This window comes from Melospiza georgiana, chromosome 9, assembly GCF_028018845.1.
Source record: "Melospiza georgiana isolate bMelGeo1 chromosome 9, bMelGeo1.pri, whole genome shotgun sequence".
In the NCBI taxonomy this organism is placed as follows: domain Eukaryota; kingdom Metazoa; phylum Chordata; class Aves; order Passeriformes; family Passerellidae; genus Melospiza; species Melospiza georgiana.
In genome coordinates, this window is record NC_080438.1 from 1253765 (window position 1) to 1272993 (window position 19229).

General features: G+C 59.8%; 1 protein-coding gene across 2 annotated transcripts; it reads right to left on the bottom strand.

Moving 5' to 3' along the window:
• Positions 1-332: 332 nt before the first annotated feature.
• On the bottom strand, positions 333-14050 carry OLFML2B (olfactomedin like 2B). 2 transcript variants are annotated; one of them, XM_058030118.1, is made up of 8 exons: positions 13907-14050; positions 12593-12856; positions 9150-9257; positions 6039-6209; positions 4148-4376; positions 2771-3253; positions 2135-2311; positions 333-1864 (listed from the first exon to the last, which is right to left on the bottom strand). In XM_058030118.1, the coding sequence occupies exons 1-8, from the start codon at positions 14048-14050 to the stop codon at positions 1263-1265; spliced, it is 2178 nt and encodes a 725-aa protein (XP_057886101.1). In that variant the 3' UTR covers positions 333-1262. The 2 variants fall into 2 exon arrangements, with proteins under 2 accessions (XP_057886101.1, XP_057886100.1); XM_058030117.1 differs by having other exon boundaries at positions 4139-4376.
• Positions 14051-19229: the final 5179 nt, after the last annotated feature.

Below are 19229 nucleotides of genomic sequence, written 5' to 3' on the forward strand. Positions count from 1 at the left end.
GCCATCTCTTGGGCTGTGCAGTGTGGCTCTGCCTGGCACAGTGTTGGCAGTGCCCGTGGCACATCCACCCTGTCCCCCTCCTGCTGCTGGAGAGCAGGTACCCTACACGAGCTGCTCACCCAGAGCCTGCCAGAGGAGCTCATGAGAGCTGGACATGGTGTGTCACCTTGCCCCAGTACCAGTCCCAAGCAGGCTAAAGCCCTCTGGAGTTTGTCCCCATCTGCTGTGTAAACTGGCTCTCCCCAAACCAACCAAAACCCACCCAAAACACCCCTGTGCATTGTCATGCACCCAGAGGGTGAAGCTGAGCCAAAGAAAGCCCCGAACAGCTGCAAAGGTACTGGATCCTTTATTACTGACAGCAGGTAAATACAAGATGCTGATGGGCAGGAGGGCGAGGGCTGTGCCTCTCTGAGGGGATCCTGCTGGTCCAGGACCAGGGCGGGCATGGGCATGAGAGGGAGTGTAGGAGGTGGAGTGGCACAGCGAGGGCTCTGCCAGCCCCTGCCCAGGCAGCCCAGTGCCCAGCTGAGCAGAGCCTTCACCAGCAAATGCCAAGGGGAACTAATTGGGTTACAAGATGAACAAACAAAAGCCATCTACACGTATTTACAGCATCCCCCTCCTGCCGCCAGCTCCCTCCAGGCACGAGTGAGGGCTCGGGGTGCGTCCAGCCCCCCAGGGCGGCCTGCAGAGAGCAGAGCGCCGGCTGGAGGGGACAGTCCTTGACGTAAGTACCAGCACCAGGGGCTGCTGGAGCTGTGCTCGCAGCCCCATGTACAGCAGGATCTCCAAGGGGCCTGCTGGCTGTCAGCTGGGAGGATGGTCCTGAGAGACGGGACATTCCCATGGGACGTGCAGGTCCTCCACCAGGACAGGCAGGCAGCAGCATCCCGCTGGGACCTGGTGCGTGCAGCTTTGCACTGGTTCGGGGTGTATTGCTGATCATCTCCAGCTAAAAACATCCTCAGGAGGACGGTGTCTGGGCCACCTCCTCTTCCCTGGGTAGGAGAGCCGGGCCTGCCCTTCCAAAGGAGGACCTCCTTCCCCTGGGAAGGAAAATCAGAAGCAAGGATACAGCAAAGACAAAGGGAGTGCTTCTGGCCTGGGGATCGATCTACAATCCACCATAAAAAACCAGCTTGAAACAAAACCCATCATTTACTCTTCAATTTGTACAAAATAACAATAATAACAATAAAAATAATAACAAAAGGTGCTGGTGGCCCCTGGCTTGCAGTGCCCCACTGGGTGGGGGGGTCTCAGTAGGCAAAGATGACGTGGTAGGTGACTTGGTGGCCATTGTCCCAGGCGTAGAGCAGGCGGTCCTTGGGGTTATAGTCTATCTGCGTGGTGTAGGCGTACTCGTTCTCAAAGAGCAGCCTGGGGATGATCTGCGTGTTGGTGTGCGTGTCAAAGGCGTAGGAGATGTTGGCGTTCCTCTTGTTGTAGCTGTCGACCGCGTACAGGACCCCACAGATGACAAAGCAGTTCCCATAGAAGTTCTTGCGCAGCCCCGTCCGCCACGTGGTCTCCTTCTGAGTGCTGAGATCAGCCGCGTTCAGCTTGCTCAGCACGATCACCTCCTGGTTGAAGCCCTCGTAGCTGATGGCCGGGTAGATGACCCACAGGCCGTTCTCGTCCACGGCAAAGTCCACGTCGGAGTGGCCTCGCCACCGCCACGGGGTGGACTCCTCGTAGGCCACGTCGTGCAGCATGGCCCAGGCGGCCACGTAGCGCTGCTTCAGGTCGTACTTGATGATGTTGCGCGTGAAGGCCCGGTTGTAGTAGAAGGAACCATTGTAGACAACGTGCCCTGTCCCGATCCAGCTGTACGGGAGCTTGTAGGAGTTGCTCCAGCGACCTGCAGGGCAGACACACCTGGCTGCCGAGACCTCCCTTAGCTGCTGTGGGGTGAGTGGCCGTGCCAGCAGCACCTCTGCCCACAGCTCTGCCTACACTCCCTCCCTGGCCACCAGCCACAGCCTGAGCTGTCCCATGCTCTGTGCCCTGCACACCGGGTGCCAGCACCCAAGGGTGGAAGGTCCCTAGGCAGATCATCCCCAGGAACGGGGATGCTGCTTGGATCAGCTCAGTGGTGGCTAGCATGGTATCAGAGATGGTGCAAACCCACCTTGCTTGAAGTTGTCAAGGTTCCTGAACTCCACCAGTGTGTTTCCATAGTAGTAATTGGTGACATAGATCCGCTCCTCCTGGGCCAGGGGGTCCTTCATCCAGGCTCCCTCATTGCGCCCGTAGGTGTTCTGGGTGGTGGGCCCCGAGATGGTGGACAGCGTGTCCTTGCAGCGCCCTGCATGGGCAAGGAAAGGCTTGTGAGGCCAGAGGCAGGGTGGCCATGCTCTCCCTGAGGGCATCATTCTCCCCAAGCCCCTTGCTCACCCATCAGGTACCCTCTGCCACCTTGGCTCTGGTGCAGCTTTGTGAGGCCCAGCAGGACTGGCCAGACCCCACAAACATCTCCCCACAGCTTCAGCCATGTGCCTGCTCCAGCTGAGGCTGCTGACCATCTGAGGTCTCGCGTCTTTTTGCTCTGCCCAACCCAGCCCCTAAAGGTGGGAGGAAACTACAGTAGGTTCCAGAGTTAAAAATTAAACCTGGCACCCCAGTGAAGTGCTGTCCAGCTGCCATCTCCATGACACCTCCCGCCTGTGACCAAATCCAGGTGTGCTGTGCTTATCAGGATGTGTTGTGGGCACGAGCCAGCCCCTCCTCACAAAGCTGGATGGGCACAGCAGCTGCAGGCACTCACCAATGATGTTCCTGATGTCCTCCTCCTCCAGGCCCTCCTTCGGCGTGGCAGGGATGGCCGGGCTGACCGGCGTTGCGGGGGTGTTTGCCTGGACCCAAGCTCCCGGGCTGGGCTCCGTGTCACCCCAGCCTCCGGTGGGGGTGGCCACGAGCAAGTTCTCTGTGGCTGTGGCCACCCCTGTGCTGGCCGTGCCTGGCAGCTGTGGGGTCCCCTCCTGTGCCAGCCCTGCCGGGGCAGTGACGGCCTTCGGGGCGGGGGGCAGCCGGCTCACGGCGGTGGGCTCTGGCGCGGCAGGGGACAGCGGCACCGTGGGCGTCACAGCAGTGCCCGCAGCTGGCACGGTGGTGGGAGCCATGCCAGGGGTGGGCGGCCACCCCACTGGGGAGGGCTTTCTCATGGGCTCGCCTGCCCTGCTGCTGGGCCTCAGGAGCTGGTCCTCTATCAGCAGATCCACCGTGTTGTCCCCGCTGAAGAGCTCGTCCGCTGCCAAACACAGGCGCAGGTGTCAGCCCTGCAGCCAGGGGAGCCAGGCCCCTCCAGGCGGCTCCCTGGGCACTGCTGCAGGCTGGCTGCTACTAAATCCACCTGCGTTCCCTCTCCGTGTCCCCTGAGGCTGACAGTGCCCGTGTCAGGAGGTGAGTGAGGCCCCATCACAGTGACATCCACCACCTCGGGCCAGGCAGAGCGGGAGGTGACAGAAACCAATTCTGCCCTGCCACCTCCCAGAGAATGGGCAGGATGGAGACCCAGCTGCGTTCCAAACCAGATCCCACTCACCTAACGCAGGATCCAAAGCAGGAGCCTCAGGCAGGGCATGGGGATCACTGGGATTCCCCAGCCAGCACGGGCACCCTCTGCTCCTCCTCATCTCCAGGAGCTCCCAAACCCCTGCAGGGCAGGGCTGGATGTGCTTGCTGAGCCAGTCTGCACAGCGAGGGCACTTGCCCTTCTGCCCTGCCCGTGCTGCCCACCCCGCTGGTCCATGAGGGTTCATCCCCTGCTCCCAGCCTGGGCCACGAGCCCTGAACTGCCTTCCACCACAGCAAACACTGCACAATCCTCCCGGGATGCCATCGGGCAGGCGGGTTTGAAACACAAGCACATTGAATAAAGCCCCATTTCCTTCTGGAAAGGTGCTGATGCTGGGTGTTTTGAACCAAAGAAGTGAGCTATTTCCTTAGCTATCAGAGATTTTCCATGGAATACCAATGCTGCACTGCCCCGCAGGCACAGCTCAAAGGCTGCACAGCGGTGAGGCACCAGCTGTCCCACCTCCCCCCGTGCTCCCACACACTTTGCCCCCACATTCCCAGATGAGGCACTGGCTTTGCTGCGGGATGCAGCCACCATCCCACCACGGCTGCATACCCAACTCACGTTGCTCCTCGATGTCGTTCTCTGACTCGGTGGACTGGGCTTTGTAGTAGGTGACGCCTCGGACAATGGTGGGCTTGGAAGGAGGCCGGCTCCTCACTCGCAGCTTCCTCTGCAAGAGCTGCTCAGGCTTCTTCTCCTCCAGAGAGAGGTGCAGCTCCGGGAGGGATTCCACAGAGTTGATCTGCTGGGAGATGGTTTCATCCTTCAGGAATCTTTCTTCGTATTTCCCCTGGAAGAGACACAGGAGGTTGTTACCAGATAGGCTAGAAATGCTATGTTTTGGTGAAAGGGCAGGTCAGGCTGCACAGCCCCATGCTGGGCAGAAGGATTTGAGCTCCCTCCTTCCTCAGGGTCTCCCTCAGTCCTGGTTTTGTCTCCCTCAGCCCCATTTTGTCATGGGAAGCCCTTCAGGACACAGGAGGGTGGCAGACCAGCACTGCTCCTGCGTGTCCTTGGTGCCACCCTGCAGTTCTGGGACTCAGGGCTCCATAGGGCACACGCTGTGGGGTGCAGGGCAGGCACAAGTAGGGTCACTCCCTGGAATGCCAGGGGCTGGTTCCAGCAGCTGATCTGCACAGTGTGCAATGTGCACTGAGCTTTCACAGAGGCTGAAGGCACCTTCCCAGCAGGAGCAGCGGGAACCCCCCGAGGCAGGGACCAGGAACCCCCCCAGGGCAGGGAACCAGCTGCCACAGCTCAGGTCTGAAGGATTTCATCTCATTAAAGAAAATCGAAAAGCCAGCCTGAGGGTTGAAGCAGTGCCCATTTGGCTGACAAGATGGGCCCTGCTGCAATTAGCAGTGAGAAAAGGGGAATATTGGGAAATGAGGTCACTCGGGGTAATAAAAGCCCCATGGTCTGCTCCCCTGCCTGGCTGGGGCTGGCTCCTCTCCAGCAGGCAGCAGCTGCTCAGCTCATGGTGTGGGAGCAGGGGAGTGGGGCTGGGGGCACAGCTGGACATCCCTGCCTGGGCACGGCTCTCCCTGGGGCAGGGAGTGCTGGCACAGCTCACTTGGTGCCATTCCCTCCCTGCTGACACACAGGGCACGTGTGGGAGCCCAGCACTGTCCCCAGGGGCTTGGGGAGCCCATCCCCACACAGGATCTGCAGAGCAGGGGTGGAGGGCGAGCACAGGCTCTTGCCATCCTCAGGAGCTGAGCACCCCTGCTCGAGCTGGAAATTATGTACTAACTGTTCCCCCCCGCCAGACACCTCCTATTGCCCCGCAGAGGGACACTGGGGTGAGGGCAGGACACTCCAGGAGCTGCCCAGCAGGGATCAGAGGAGCACGGGCCATCCTAGATAGTCCCACTGAAGCCGCGAGAACTTCAGGACACCCTGGACAGACCTTTTCCCAAAACACCCCGCTCACATCTCTCTGGGGCTGCACCGAAACTGCTGCCCAGGCAAAGGATGTCCCCACGCTGGGCAGCCCCACGGGGACCCCACAGTCTGGCGCTGGGTGCCAGAGCCAGGGGATGCCCAGCCCCTGCCCAGAGCCCACCAGGCACAGGGGCTGGTGGTGGAGGGGCAATTGCCTGGCTGGAGGGAGGGGAGGCAGGCGACAGGCTGTCCCTCCACCGAGCCCCAAGCCCTGCTCATCAAAGGCTCCGTTTCCCAGCGCTTCCCAGCCGGCCCCACAATGACATCACGTTTTCCAAGCAGCTCAGCCACCGCTGACCTCGAAAACCAACAACGCCGTGGGAAGGGGGGAGGCCGAGGGAGCGAGCTCCCCCTGCTTCCACCGAGATGCCATGCCAGCAGCAGCTGGGCTGTGCCCAGGCACACGGCGGGTTCACTCCAGCGAGCAGAGATCCCCCCGGGGCAGGGCCACATGCAGGAGCCACCGCAGGGCTGCGTGGGCAGCAGCAGCAGCGACACCGAGCTGTACCTCCGAGTGGGCGTAGGCAGCCTCAGCGTCCCGCTGCAGAGAGCCCTCGAGGTCGGCCAGGCTGTTGCTGAGGAGCCTGGAGCAGTTTGCCCTGCCAGGGGGATCCTGCAGAGCCTCCTCCCCGCTGGCTCCTGCCCGCTGGCCTTCCTGCGTCCAGTTCCTGGACATGCCCTAGGAAAGCAGGAGAGGACACTTTAACCACAAGGGATCTTCTGTGGCCCCAAACCACAGCCCTGGAGCTCTGTGCTGCCATCCTGGACCCACAGCTGGGGATTCTCCATGAGGCTAGGCACTTCAGCTGCTAAGAAGATGCCCGTGACCCCAGTGGATCCAGGAACCCCATCCCTGGTGTACATATCCCAGATCCACTCTTTGCTGCAGGTTCCCATGGAGTGGGAGAGAGGCCTTGAGGTTCTTTCAACCCCCACCCTCAGCCACGTTCATCAGCTGATGAAAGGAAGAGGAAAAGACAAGCTGAAACACCTTAAGTCACCCTGGTGCCCTTCACCTGTGGCAGCAAGTTCATCTTGCGTTTATTAATCCCACTTTCCTGGCCTGGCCACACAGTGCCTGCACTCAGGGACTGCTGCTCCCCAACACCCTCTGCTCCCACAGAATCTGAGAATCTGGGAACAGGACAAGAGCCAGTGACCCTCAGAGAGCTGCCCTGGGACAGGGACAGAGCTGGGGCTGGCTGCAACTCCCCCGGCAGGCAAAGCCCTTCACCCTTCTCAGTCCCCAGCCACAGACACAGCCCGTACCCAAGGGAGGGCTGCAGTCTCTGCTCATCACTCCTTGGGCTTCTACACCTCAAACAGCAACTGCTTTGCATAGGTGGCACATCAGTCAAAGCACTTGAGCACAGACACTGGGGGTGGTTACCCTGATCCTTCATTTTCAATCTGTTCCACCATTAATTTCTCCTAAACCCACCGTGATCTCCATCTGTGACCTCAAAATTGCCAGCTGATGCGACAGCTGTGAGCTGAAAACAAAGCAGAGGAGCTGCCTCACTAGAGAAGGCACCCCATGGACCAAGAATTGGAAGTTCCTTCCGCCTACCAACACCATTGGTCTAAAATACCTTGTTGTACTGCAAAGAACTCATGAAACCCTCCAAGCCCTGCAAAAGCAGAGGGTTAACCCCCAGCCCCTTCCACAGGCATCTGAATTCCCAGGCTTTACCCACGAATCGTGAGTCACCGATTTACCAGGATATCTGAGGCTGAGTCCAATGACACAGGGACTCTCCAGCAAGCATTTTGCTCCAGCAAGCAGAGGAGCAGGGCATCTCATGATGTTCTCCCAGGAGCAGTGCAGGAGCAGCTCTCAACACCATCCTCCTTGGGAGAGGACGACTGATTCCAACAGCCTTGTGCCCTTTACCACTTCTCCTGTGTCATGTTTGGCTCGTGACCGGCTCAAGGTTGAAATCTGCCTCCCCCTGAGCAGAGAGGCAGCACCAAAGCCTGGCCTGTGATGCTGCTGAGGCTGCTCAGCTGCTGTGCAGGGCAGCAGCTGCCAAAAGCAACCCGCCCGGGAGGGCGATGCTCTGAAGCCATGCCAGGCTCCAGTTCAGCATCTCAGCTGTCCCTGCTGTCAGAGCCCAGGCCGCTGCAGGCTGTGATCCTCCTCCACATCCTCTCCACAGGAATTCCCGTGCTAAGCCAGCAGCAGGAGGCATTTCACACCTGCTGTCTGCATCAGCTGGGCTCTGCCCCAAGCACTGGGCAATCTCCTCCTAACCAAGGCCTCTCCTGCCTTTCTCCATCCTGTCCAAGTGCCTGCAGGAAGCTGCAGCTGCTTTCACATGATCCTGCACCCTCACTTCTGGGAAATTAGAGACCCCTGTGAATTCCTTGCTCCTACACCTCTACAACTCCACCCCAGGCCAAACTCCTTCAGCCCTAGGGAGCTTTCTGCCCACCTGCCTGCCTGTGACTGGCTGTGAGAGGAGTGACCAGGCTGCAGAGGTCACCCCACGTGCCCAGCGTGCCACCAGCACTGCTGGCCCTGAACCCCCCTGCAGAAACCAGCTGGCAGGCAGGGCCACTTTGATACCGGAGCAGAGTTCAGTGATAACACCACCTGAAACAATCCCTTGGCAAACCCAAGTAATGACTGAAGAACGCACTAAACCACAGGAGGAGGGTGCGATTGCAAAGGAGAACGTGGGTGCTTTGTTATTTTCAGACCTCAAAACCCCTTTGGGGTCAATTTCCATGCTTGGAAACTCAAAGCTCCCAGGCAGTGTGCTCCCCTCAGCAGTCTCCCTCCTGACCCCGGGACGGAGCACGCCGCGCCTTCCCGAAACGCTTTGCAAGTGGAATTTTGGCTTTATAAGTCATTGCCTCTCAGCTCCTGGCTGGAGACAAACAGGACTGCTCCACTCCGACAAGAATGTGGAATTACCGTCCCAGATACAGAACCACGGGAGAAAACTCCACTATTTAATCTGGCAACCTGTTCCTACACAGCCAAGCAGAGCTTAAACTGCAAACCCTACGCTGTGCTAGCCAAAGAAATATTAAACTGCATGGAAGTGAAAATTATTTCACTGGAAGTCTGCTCTAAAATTAAATGGAAGGTTGAGGGTTCTGCTCTGTTTTAACACAGGCCAAGACGTAACTTGGTCCTTCAGGAATGCGAGCTCCTTGGCTCCCCACAGTCCTGCTGAGTGTACCCCAGCACCAGCCTCGAACCTCTCGCCCCCACATCAAACAGCACAAAAGCTCCTGGTTGAGAGCAACCATCACAGCAGCATGCAAGCAAAACTGAGAAGAGGAGAAACGTAACAGCAGGGCCTTCTGACCCAAAGGAGGTGCTGCTCCTGTCCAGGCCACAGCTGGGACCCCGCTCCCAGTCTAAACCCTGAGGGACTGCGAGAGCTGGAGAGGGTCAGGCAAGGCTGGTGGGATGGGGATGCACTGAGCACTGCCTGTGATCAGGTCTGGTTCAGACACCCAAGTCTGGTCTGGTTTAGTTTCAGCCAAATAGTTAATTGACATTTCTTCCCAGGCCACATGGCTCTGAATGCACCAAAGGCTGCAGGAACTTGGCTGGAGGTCAGTCCCCCCGAGGGCAAGGGCACTGAAGGAGAGCAGGACTCACCTCCTCGAGCCTCTCCACCCGGCCCACCAGCTTGGTCGTGACTGAGTGCAGCTTCAGGAGGTCTAAGCCGTAAAAAGCACTTTCCAGCATCTCGACGATGGAGGAGAGCTGCAAGGCAAGGGGAGAACAGTCAGGCAGCAGCACTCGCTCTAACATACCCCCATGGAGCTTCTTCAGCCAAAAAGTCAAGTGCACTCCATCTGAGTGCAAGAATTTGGATTAACAGGCAAGGTTTCCCTTCAACAGCCCTGCTGCACTGCTGCCCCGGTCAGAGCACGGCCTGCAGAGTGATGCTCGCCCCCTCCACAGAGCCTCAGGGCTCCAGGAGCACATTCTGGGTGCTGGGGATCAGCAGCAGAGCAAGGTAAAATGCTGCTCCCTTTGCCAGCTCTAGGCAGGCTCTCCCACAAGCCCAAAGGCTTAACTACTCCACCAGTGATGGGGCTGCCAGCAAAAGAGGCAACAAGGAAAAGGCAGCTCAGTTTGAGATCAGACTCTGAGTTCATGCCATCCTGTGCTCTTTTTCCTGGAACAAGAAGAAACTTGTTAAAAAGTTTTAAAATACTCTCAAATTGCAAGAGTGAAGAAATAGAAATTCGGTGCCAGCCTGGCAACGGTTCCCTTTCTGAACAACAATTTTATCACAGGGATGCTGCTCTCTCTTGCAGCCACCCATTTCACAGACACCCTCTATTTAAGTCACCCCTGTGGCTGTGTCCTGCCCAGCATCAGCCCTTGGTCACCCCTGGGGATCTGGACAGCAGAGCCCTTGTTCTGCATTTTGTCCAGTTTCTGCTGCTGTGCTGAGCATGGCATGGCTGGTGGGAAGGGTTCCTGGGCCACCTCCTCCTGCTCCCACATGTCCCCATGTGTCCCCATGTGTCCCCACGTGTCCAGCGTGGTGCTGTGGATTCTACAACCCCGATGGCTGAGCAGGATTCTCAGTGCATAGGAATTACTACAGGGCGGTGACATTTTCTCCCAGCAGCTACAAACTGGTCAGCAGAGCTTCATAAACATGGGAGAATCACAGGCAGCACTGCTGGCAGCGCTTGGAGTTTCCACCCCAGCCTCTGCAACCTCCCTGTGGAGCTGACAGCAAAGGAAAGATTTTTTGGGCCAGATAAAATGACAGCACTAAGAGACAAGAGCTGTTTTATGGCTGCACATCCACTTTCCACTGAGAGCTGGATGGAGACGGCCGATACAATGCACACTGCCTGCCAGACAGCCACTGGAGACAACCACTCTCCCTGCAGGCTGGAGAATTTCCATCAATGCACAAAGGTTGCAGACTGCATTAACCTCCTTGCAGATGGTCCTGAGCACAGCCTCCCCGCACTGACTCTGCACCAAGACCCCCAAAACTCGCGCTGTGCCCGCAGGCAGCCTGCTGCCATTTCACAGATCTGAGATAAAGCTCCTCCCTGCCCTCCTTCCCCAAAGACCACACTGATGTTCCTATCAACTCACTGCTTCCCTCCCTTCACCCTCTGTGGGCTTTGGCTCCCACGGTCCGATGGTCCATGAATTCCCATTGGACCTTACTAAAGGCACAGATGGGACTGAAACCTTCAGCTGGAAAGCCCAGTGCAGGCATTCAACTGAGCTTGGTTGCCCTGGGCTGTGTTCCTGCTGCCTGGATGTCTCTCTTTCTCATCATTCCCTCGGGGACTCATCCTCCAGCCCACCCAAGGGAGGGACCTTCCCACAGCTCTCCCACACAGGGAGTACCCAGGGCTGTTGTGTCAGATCGTAAGAAAGCCTGGTAAAACACAACATACAAATGACCCTGTGCCCTTCCTGCTGCTGGGCCAGGAAAGAGCAATGCCTGTTGGACCAGCAAAGAGAGCAAAACCCTTTGGGGCTGCTAGAGCTGAGGGGTTCACTCACTGATGAGTTGTGGGAGCTGCTCCTCATGAGTAGCTTAAGAACTGGAGCTGTGTCCTCTCCCTCTTCCCAGCCTGTGCTACAAGAAGGGGCTGCTCCCAGTGATCCTGACCCCAGGGGGGGCTCTGTGCTCGGAGGGAAGGCAGTCGTGCTGCCCAGCTGCGGGGCTGGACAGAACACCCCCAGTGTGTGTGTGTTTGGATAAACCTTGCGCAGCCGCCTGGCCGCCAGCCCTCGCGCAGGGAGCGGGGCAGCCGGGGCCAGTTCCTAGAGGACAGACAGACACACAGACAGGCAGACAGCCTTTCACACCACAGCTGGCTGCGAGCAGCGCCCGCTGGGAAGCGCTGCCGGAGCCAAGGGACGGCCAGGAGCTCTGCTCAGGAGTTCTGCTCCTCCTGGAGGAGGATGAGGAGGGAGCTGGGAGCTGCTGGTGCAGGAGCTCTGCCTGCTTCCCCGCAAGGGACCACAGGGGTGGCTCTGTCGCCTCGGGGTGTCCCCTCCCCTCACCACAGAGAGCTCAGACTCTCATCTAAGGCCATGTGGGACCTCCTGGTGTTTCCCCAGACTGAGGGACCATCAAACAGCTCCAGAGTGGGCGTCATCCTTCCCTGGAATGATGGATTGTTTGCCTGTGCCTGTTTATCTTCCCTAGCTGCAGGAGAGCTTGGACAAGAAGTGTCTGCAGTCGGGTAAGATGAAACACATCCTCGAGCTCCAAATTAATTAGAACAAGCCCATCGTGGTGGCCTCAATGGCAGCTGCCCCACGGCACCTTGCACGCCACCCCCTTCCCACCCGAGAGGGACTGAGGGGCACCAGCGCCACCAGCACTCAACCTGCCACTCCAGGGACTCACAGGGACTGGACCAAGCCAGTGGCATGGGAGGCAAACTGGAAAACCCAGCAGGGTCTGCTGCCAGCTGCTACACCAGCAAAAGGAAGTATCCAGTAAAAGTACTGCAGGAGTACTTAAAACAAACACTGTGACTTTTGGAAAAGAAGTATGTATTACTAGAGAGATAAAATACTAAATAGTAGAGAAGTGTCAGCATTTAAAACAACAAATCCATCCTGCCATCAGCCAGCTGTGCATCACACCCTCACGCTGACGCATCAGCAGCTTTCGGCCCATGGAAGCCAAATCAGCTTTTTTGCGTGGGTCCCTGGGAGTCCCTGTCGGCAACAGAAAGAAGATCTGGCAGCTGCTGAGGAGAGCAGAGCTGTCCTCCAGGGACGTTTGGAGCTGGACAGGGGGCAGGGAGCAGCCCAGTCCCTACTGGGCTCTCAGCACAGAAAGCCACAGTGGACCCCAGGCAGCACAGGATGAATCAAGTGAATCATCCACTGCAGCTGCTTGACTCAGTCCCTTAAGCTGAGCTTGCTTTCTATATCAAACATGCAGATATAAATATAACTAGGAGATGACTTAAGAAAAATGTTAGGAAATAGAGGGTTTTTTTCAGAAAAAAGCTCAGCAAAAAAAAAAAAAAAAAAGGCTTCATAAGATGACCTTGTCCCCAAAGAGCCAGGAGCTGAAGCTGCTCTCCTACCTTCAGGTCGCTGCTTTCTGCCTCCCGCAGCTTCTTCAGCCTGAAGTCGCCCTCGCAAGGGTTGAGAGCTGAGGGGGGGGCCACGCACGCACACTTGCAGCTGGGCCCTGACGTGATGGTTTCCACCGTGTAAAAGTCCTCGGCCCTGAAGGCGCCCTCGTTAATCCTCTGGCAGGCGCCGCGGCCCAGGGGCCTGACCAGGCATTTGCAGCGGCAGTCGGAGCCCTCGGACACCGCCTTCACCTTGTCGTAGTCACCTAGCAGCTGAGCACAGGTCACCGGCAGTGAGAAACCTCCTGAGCTCTGCACGCCCGGGGACGAGCACGGCCCGCAGCTCAAGGTCCAAACAAGGACACTCTGGATACCCTGAATCTCAAGGAAACTGGCCAGCTCCTCCAGAATCCGCCAAGCCAAGGAGCTTTCTAGAGAGCGCAGAGCTAATCGCTGCCGACAAGGGGAATAAAAACTGGCTTCCTTCAGTTGGTTATTTTTTGTGGTTTTTATTGCACTGTGCGCAGAACGCTGCTTTGAATTTTAAATACAAGAGTTTTTAATTTTTTCTGCTTTCTTTTAATGCTCTGTGTGCAAAAGACCCAATAAGCCACCTGCTACCCAGAGCAAGACTGTTTTACACAGGCCGACACGGCAAGGGTACATTGGAAGAGTGACTGAAAGCCACCCTATAAGCAGCGTAACCTGGTGGTGAAGCAGTACTTCTGATTAGCCCTATACAATGCCAGGAATTTCCTTTACGGAGATTTGCAGACAGCGCTTCTGGAAGCCCAAGCACAAAAATAACTTTGGCGGTACATTTGCAATAGTCTCTGCGTTAGCCATTTCCGAGGGCAGATAATAACACGCTGCCTGATCAGCCAAATCTAACAGAAACCTCCACCGCATCCCACTGGCAGGGAAAGAGCCCGGATCCCTCCCCTCGGCACACAAAGAGGCCCCACCAATTCTCCTCTCAAGGAGTTTCCCTTTTTCTGAGTCCCCCCGGAGAAATGATAGGATGGAGTCTGTGAAGTGCTCCCTGATGGGCTTCAGTGATTTCACTGCGCCCTCCGCGATGAACTTCCTCCGGTGCCCAGCATCACCGAGCTCCACCGCGAACGTACACCCAGCATCACCCAGGATGCGCGCAGCATCACCCCGCTCCACCGACAGCGCGCACCCAGCATCACCCAGAGCGCGCACAGCACTACCCAGCGCTGCCGAGAAGTCCGCGCTCAGGAGCACCCGGCTCTGCCGAGCACCCCGAGCCCGCGGCAGCGCGCCCAGCCCGGCCCGGCCGTGCCGCGGTGCCCGCGGTACCTGCGAGAGGATGTTCTCCTGGTTGTCCGCCTCGTCCTGCAGCGGCTCGGCCGAGGGCCCGGCCGTGCCGGCGGGCTGGCTCTCCGCCCGGCAGCCGGCGCCCAGCGCGGCCAGGCAGAGCAGCAGCGGCAGCGGCCGAGCCATGGGCGGGCGTCGGAGGGGCCGGGGCCGGGGCCGGGGCCGGCGCGGAGCCGCCGCTGCTCGCTCAGGTGCGGAGCGGCGGGGGCGGCCCGGGCTCCCGCCCCGCTCCTCCTCCTTCCCTCCCTCCCGCTCCGCCTCCCGCCCTCCGCTCCTCCTCCGCTCCTCTCCCCTTGGGCGGCGGGACGAGCCCCTGCCGGCGCTTCCCACCTGCATCGCCCGCCCGGAGCGGGCTGCGGGGAGCCCCGGCATGCGGGGTGCTCGGGGAGCCGCCGCCCGCCTCCCCAAAGGGCTGCGCTGCCGCTCGGCGCCCGGCGAGCCTGAGCAGCCCATCCCTGCCGTGTGCCAGGGAGCTGGGGCGGACGGAGAGCCATCCTGACTGCCTGTCTGGCTCCTTTTCCAGCTCCAGGAACAGCCCGGCTCTCACCCTCCATCCATCCTTTGGATGGCAGGGAAATGGTCCCGATGGCACGGCTCTCACTGAGTCGCACTGCCCACGCTGGGGTCACACAAGCAGCATGTTCCAAGAAAGGCTCCCAGCCACGAGTGTGGACCTCCGTGTGCTCAGTGAAATTCAGGCTGTGCTCTGGCAGTCCTGTATCCCTGTGCACCTCCTGCCAAAAGGAAGTGTTCTGGACACGCTGTTCCCGGGGAGCGCGCAGGCACAGCGTCTCTGCACCGCCGTGACAAGGCTGGGCCTCGCCCACACAGGAGGGAACCCCAGGTGCCCTTACAAACGCACCAGCACCGTGGCCCAGGCCTGGCACAGACTCACATTTCCTCCACACATGCCCACAGAAGTCACACGCACAGCAAGTGGCACGGGAGGCCGTGCGAGCTCTTGCTGAAGCAAGGCACAGGCCAAGCGCCCCCAGTCCCTAATGCAGGGCCTCAAAACCACCCCAAATCTGGTGCCTGCAGCCCTGGGAGCAGACACCCTCCTTAGGGGGACTCCAGCTGCTCCATTCCACCCCTCTCTCCCACGGCAGCTCCGCAGGGATGGAGCTGCCAGACACAAAGAAAACATCTCGTGTGGGAGAGGAAGCGGCTGTGGCAAGGGGATGGCAGACGATGCTGACCTCAGGATTCGTGTGGGATGGCGCTGTGCCTCCCTTTCCTCCGGCCTCCCTGGGAAGGGAAGCCAGGAGAGGGGGCCAGGGCCGTGTGGGTCCCTGCGGCAGCGCTGAGCACAGCAGAGCAGGGCGGGAAGCAACCAGGGAGGCTGGCAGGAGAAGGACAGCCAGCCTTCGGCAGCTGGAGAGCAGCGGGAGGCAAAGGCATCTCTAAAAGCCTCCCCCGAGCAGCCTCTCTCAGGGATAATGGGTCCCTTGAGCACAGGCCTGTGTTTCCATGGCTCAGCTTCCCCGAGGGCAGCGACCTCCTCTGCCGGCACAGCCCCTGTCCTGGGCCCAGCCCGTGCCCGGCTGGCCCAGGGCACCAGAGCCCCGAGCAACCATGGCACTGCTAGGCTGGCAGCGGCACCAGCCCAGGGCACCAGAGCCCCGAGCAGCCATGGCACTGCCAGGCTGGCAGCATCACCAGCCCAGGGCCCCAGAGCCCCGAGCAGCCGTGGCACTGCCAGGCTGGCAGCGGCACCAGCCCAGGGCACCAGAGCCCCAAGCAGCCATGGCACTGCCAGGCTGGCAGGGGCACCAGCCCACAGAGCTGCACAGCAAAGAGCGCCTGAAACTGGGGAGGCCTTTTCTCAATGATTGCTTCCAAAGGCTGGAAAAACAGAAGGAAAACAAATCGACCACGCTATTTCAAAACTAAAAGGAGGGATTTCACATGTTACTGACACACCTTGCTGATTTCTTTTCTTTGGAAGGGGAAGAAAGCATTTCTTATGGTGGTGTTTAGTTTGGGTTAAAGATGGATTTGATCCGGTACTTTGGGGGCAAGGAGAGAAACTGACAGGCACTTTGGGTTCAGAGCAATCGTCTCTAGAGTCTGAATAGTCCTCCTTCAATAAAAAAACAAGACAAATCCACAGATTGCTGAGGACAGCAGAGCAAGAAGGTGTGGTTCTGGCTTTTTTGTCTTGCTGATGGAAACTGGCCCAAACTTTGATGAGAGCAGGAGGCCCCAGTATCCCCAGAGCTGACTCCACTCTGTTATTGGGCTCAAGCAGAGCCAGGGCTGCCCAAGGATGCAGGGAGACAGTGCTCTTCAAAGTGCAACAAGAACAAACACCACCAGGTCTGGGCAAAAGGGAATTCAAGTCTCAGGACAGGCAGCGACTATGGCTGTGCCTGGAGCTGTGAGTGCAAAACCCTGAAAGCCTGTCCTTGGTGCCTCGCCCCTCTGTGCTGGTCTGGGGCCCTGCACCAAGGGGACACCGCGGGTCGGGCCGGGCCAGGGCTGGGGCGGTGCCTCCCTGGGGTGCCGGAGCGTGCTGAGACCGGCAGGACAGACGGACGGCACGGGCGGCACATCTGCCCCTTGGGACACCTGAGGCTGCCGGGCGCCCTGGGGGCGGCTCCGGGGGCGGGCGGGTGCCCGGGGTGGGACCCCGCGGGGTGTGGGAGCTGGAGCCCGGGATGCCGGTGCTGGATCCTGGGATGTGGGAGCTGGATCCTGGGATGTGGGAGCTGGAGCCTGGGATGCCCGAGCTGGATCCTGGGATGTGGGAGATGGAGCCCTGGGATTTGGGAGCTGGATCCTGGGATGCTGGAGCTGGATCCTGGGATGCTGGAGCTGGAGCCTGGGATGTGGGACTGGATCCTGGGATGTGGGAGCTGGAGCCTGGGATGTGGGAGATGGAGCCCTGGGATTTGGGAGCTGGAGCCCTGGGATTTGGGAGCTGGAGCCCTGGGATGTGGGAGCTGGAGCCCGGGATGCTGGTGCTGGATCCTGAGATGTGGGAGCTGGATCCTGGGATTTGGGAGCTGGATCCCCGGGATGCTGGAGCTGGATCCTGGGATTTGGGAGCTGGATCCCCGGGATGCTGGAGTTGGACCCCGGGATGCTGGTGCTGGATCCCCGGGATGCCCGAGCTGGATCCTGGGATGTGGGAGCTGGAGCCCTGGGATGCTGGAGCTGGATCCTGGGATGTGGGAGCTGGATCCCGGGATGCCCGAGCTGGATCCTGGGATGCTGGAGTTGGACCCCGGGATGCTGGTGCTGGATCCCGGGATGCCCGACCTGGATCCTGGGATAACCAAGCTGGATCCCTGGGATGCCCGAGCTGGAGCCCCAGGGATGCCGGTGATGGATCCCTGGAATGCCCGAGCTGGATCCCCAGGATGCCGGTGCTGGATCCCCGGGATTTGGGAGTTGGATCCCGAGATGTGGGAGCTGGATCCGGGGATGCTGGAGCTGGATCCTGGGATGCCGGAGCTGGATCCCCGGGATTTGGGAGTTGGATCCCGAGATGTGGGAGCTGGATCCGGGGATGCTGGAGCTGGATCCTGGGATGCCGGAGCTGGATCCCCGGGATTTGGGAGTTGGATCCCGAGATGTGGGAGCTGGATCCGGGGATGCTGGAGCTGGATCCTGGGATGCCGGAGCTGGATCCCCGGGATTTGGGAGTTGGATCCCGAGATGTGGGAGCTGGATCCGGGGATGCCGGAGCTGGATCCTGGGATGCCGGAGCTGGATCCCGGTGTGCCCGAGCTGGATCCCGGTGTGCCCGAGCTGGATCCCGCTGTGCCCGATCTCGGCCCGTCCCGCCGGTCCCTCTGGCGGGGCCGCAGCTCCCCCGCGCGGCCCAGCCCGGCCCGGAGCTGGATCCCCCGCTCGGGGCCGCGGCTGCTCGCAGCTCCCGGCGATGGCAGCGCTTCCTGCCGGCCCTCGGAGCCGTGCCGGCCTGCCCGCGCCCCCCGAGCCTCCCCCAGGCGGCGCAGGCCCCGGCGCGCCCGGCCTTGCCCCGCAGGGGAGATGCTCCCGTGTTCCTCCATGGCAGTGACCCCTCATGGCCGCTGCGTGTGGCCATGCAGCGCTGAGTGCAGGGGAAAGATCCTCCCTGTGCCTGCTCTCAGCCCTCAGCTAATGCTCCCAGGACACCCTCCGCCTTGCTCCCTGCCAAGGTGTGTTCCTGGCTCCTGCCCGGCCTGCTCCCTGCCAGCCCCCTCGTGGCTTTCTCTGCCAAGCTCCCTTCCCGCCGGGTGGCCCGGCACATGCTGGTGTGGGGGCTGCTCCTGCCCTTCTCTGTGCTGAGCTGCATGAGGTCCCTGCCACCCCAGCTTCCCCAGACTGTCTCTGCAGGGCAGACCAAGCCTCCAGCCTGCCAGGCACTCCTGCCAGTCTGAAAGGACACGTGTCAGAAAACTTAGGGTCAAAACCTGAAAGACGCCTAGCATCACAAGGGTGGGACACATCATCTTCCTTCTTATCTGGCCCGGAGGTGAGCAAGGTGAGCTGCAGGCTGCGGTTGATCTTTGCATGCTCCTGGTATGTGCTGGAGCTCTTCCCAGAGCCTGTGGCCTCGGCTCAGGTGGCTTTTGGTGCCGTGGTGTCTGTAGAGAGAGCCCCGCTGGATCCTGCGAGGCGTGTGCCTGCAGAGGTGACAGACAGAGAGGGGCTGGTGGATCTGTCCCCACGTTCCTGGGCTCCACGGTGCTGTGCCTGCTGCCAGGGCTCCTGCAGGCAACGCTGCCACGGGCACGGGTGAGAGTGTGAGTGGCAGGTGTGCCCAGCGCTGCCACTCGCCTGGCACAGCCTGTGGTGGGGTGGCAGGAGGCCGCAGAGCCGGGCAGGGGCGCAGCAATCAGAGCAGCAGCTCCACCACACGGGTTGGCCCAGGCGCCCAGGCTGAGGGAAGCGCCCTCCTACATCCATCCGCTGGAGGAGGAAATCCAGCCCATGGAGTGAATTAACCTGGCAGGAAAACTCGTGACGTGACCCAGAGCTGCCCAGCAATTTGAGAGGTTGCCCTGCTGGCCTCAGCAGCGAGCTTTTTGTTTATGTCTGTGAGTCAAATGATAGCTGGGTGAGCAGGCACACGCTCCGGAAACCATTCCGGGGCTGTCCACGGGAGCGGAGCCACAACTGCCCCAAGCCTGACCCTTCAGCATTCCTCTGCAGAGCACCTGCACTGGGGAGGAGACCTGTCCAAGCCAGAACAAAAAATGTATTTTAAAATATGTCCTAAAACAGAACTTTCCAAGCACAGTTTTTGAAGTCAGGAGCAGGCCAGGTGAGTTGCACTGTGTCAGGTGGGTTGGCTGGCTGGGAAGGGCCCCAG